This window comes from Eurypyga helias, unplaced genomic scaffold (genome assembly GCF_000690775.1).
Source record: "Eurypyga helias isolate BGI_N326 unplaced genomic scaffold, ASM69077v1 scaffold21944, whole genome shotgun sequence".
Lineage (NCBI taxonomy): Eukaryota > Metazoa > Chordata > Aves > Eurypygiformes > Eurypygidae > Eurypyga > Eurypyga helias.
In genome coordinates this window covers 15,960-16,765 of record NW_010245979.1, presented here as the reverse complement: position 1 = coordinate 16,765, position 806 = coordinate 15,960, and the positions used below count along the sequence as shown (strand labels likewise).

At 38.7% G+C, this 806-nt stretch overlaps 1 protein-coding gene across 1 annotated transcript in view; it reads right to left on the bottom strand.

The window, feature by feature from the left end:
• Positions 1-256: 256 nt before the first annotated feature.
• HELQ (helicase, POLQ-like) overlaps positions 257-806 on the bottom strand; it is a gene marked incomplete at its 5' end in the record, with an annotated part of 16,506 nt that continues 15,956 nt past the window's right edge. Inside the window, one exon of the mRNA XM_010150252.1 lies at positions 257-343. Coding sequence (XP_010148554.1) covers positions 257-343 — 87 coding nt within the window. The remainder of the gene's footprint in view (positions 344-806) is intronic.

Below are 806 nucleotides of genomic sequence, written 5' to 3'. Positions count from 1 at the left end.
AGCACTCCTAAGGCTACGGCTAAAACCAGGAATGAATTACGGTCACATCCTTTGATCCTAGTCTATTGCTCAAGAGGCTCACACTCAAAGCCTTCCTTTTAAGTCCACTTTCCAAGAAGCATCCTGAACTCAGAACTCACACAAAATTGAGGTATACAAAAGGCATTAATTATTTATTATAATTACAGCAGCTTTACACAGGAAAGTTAAAAACACCACGATTTTTGGATTCATGATTTCTCTTCATGGCAGTTGGTCAGTTCATGTCTGGGATATCTGTAGGCACCTTTAAGAGTTCTTCAACTTCTTCTTGTAAAGCCTCAGCTTTTTCACTCAGCAGCATCTATAATGGAAAAAATATTAGGACACAAATACAAGCATTAGCTAGAACTGCTGGATGGGTTAACACACCAATGTTTCGTTCCAAACTTGCCTCTGGCCCATAAAAGACTTCTGCTGCTGCTCACAGGACCACATTACCTTTGTTTCAAAGAACTAATGTTTTCACAGGTACTACCACCAACATTTTTTACTGTTTGGGGTATACTTATGTGAAAAACATCAACACAACAATTCATACAGTACACAGCGGGTTTTCTAAGTTCTGCCATCATATAATAAAAATTTACAGAACATAGTTTTGTCTCCAACTGTTCAACAGAAGCATTTTTAACCTTAAACATTTATCTTCCATGCTGGAATAAACATTTGTAAGCTGTGCCTGCAACGTTGCCAGTTTCTTACTGCAGCATTTTATATCAGACACCTAGGACCCTGATACTGGCAGCTGTTTATCTACCACCCCG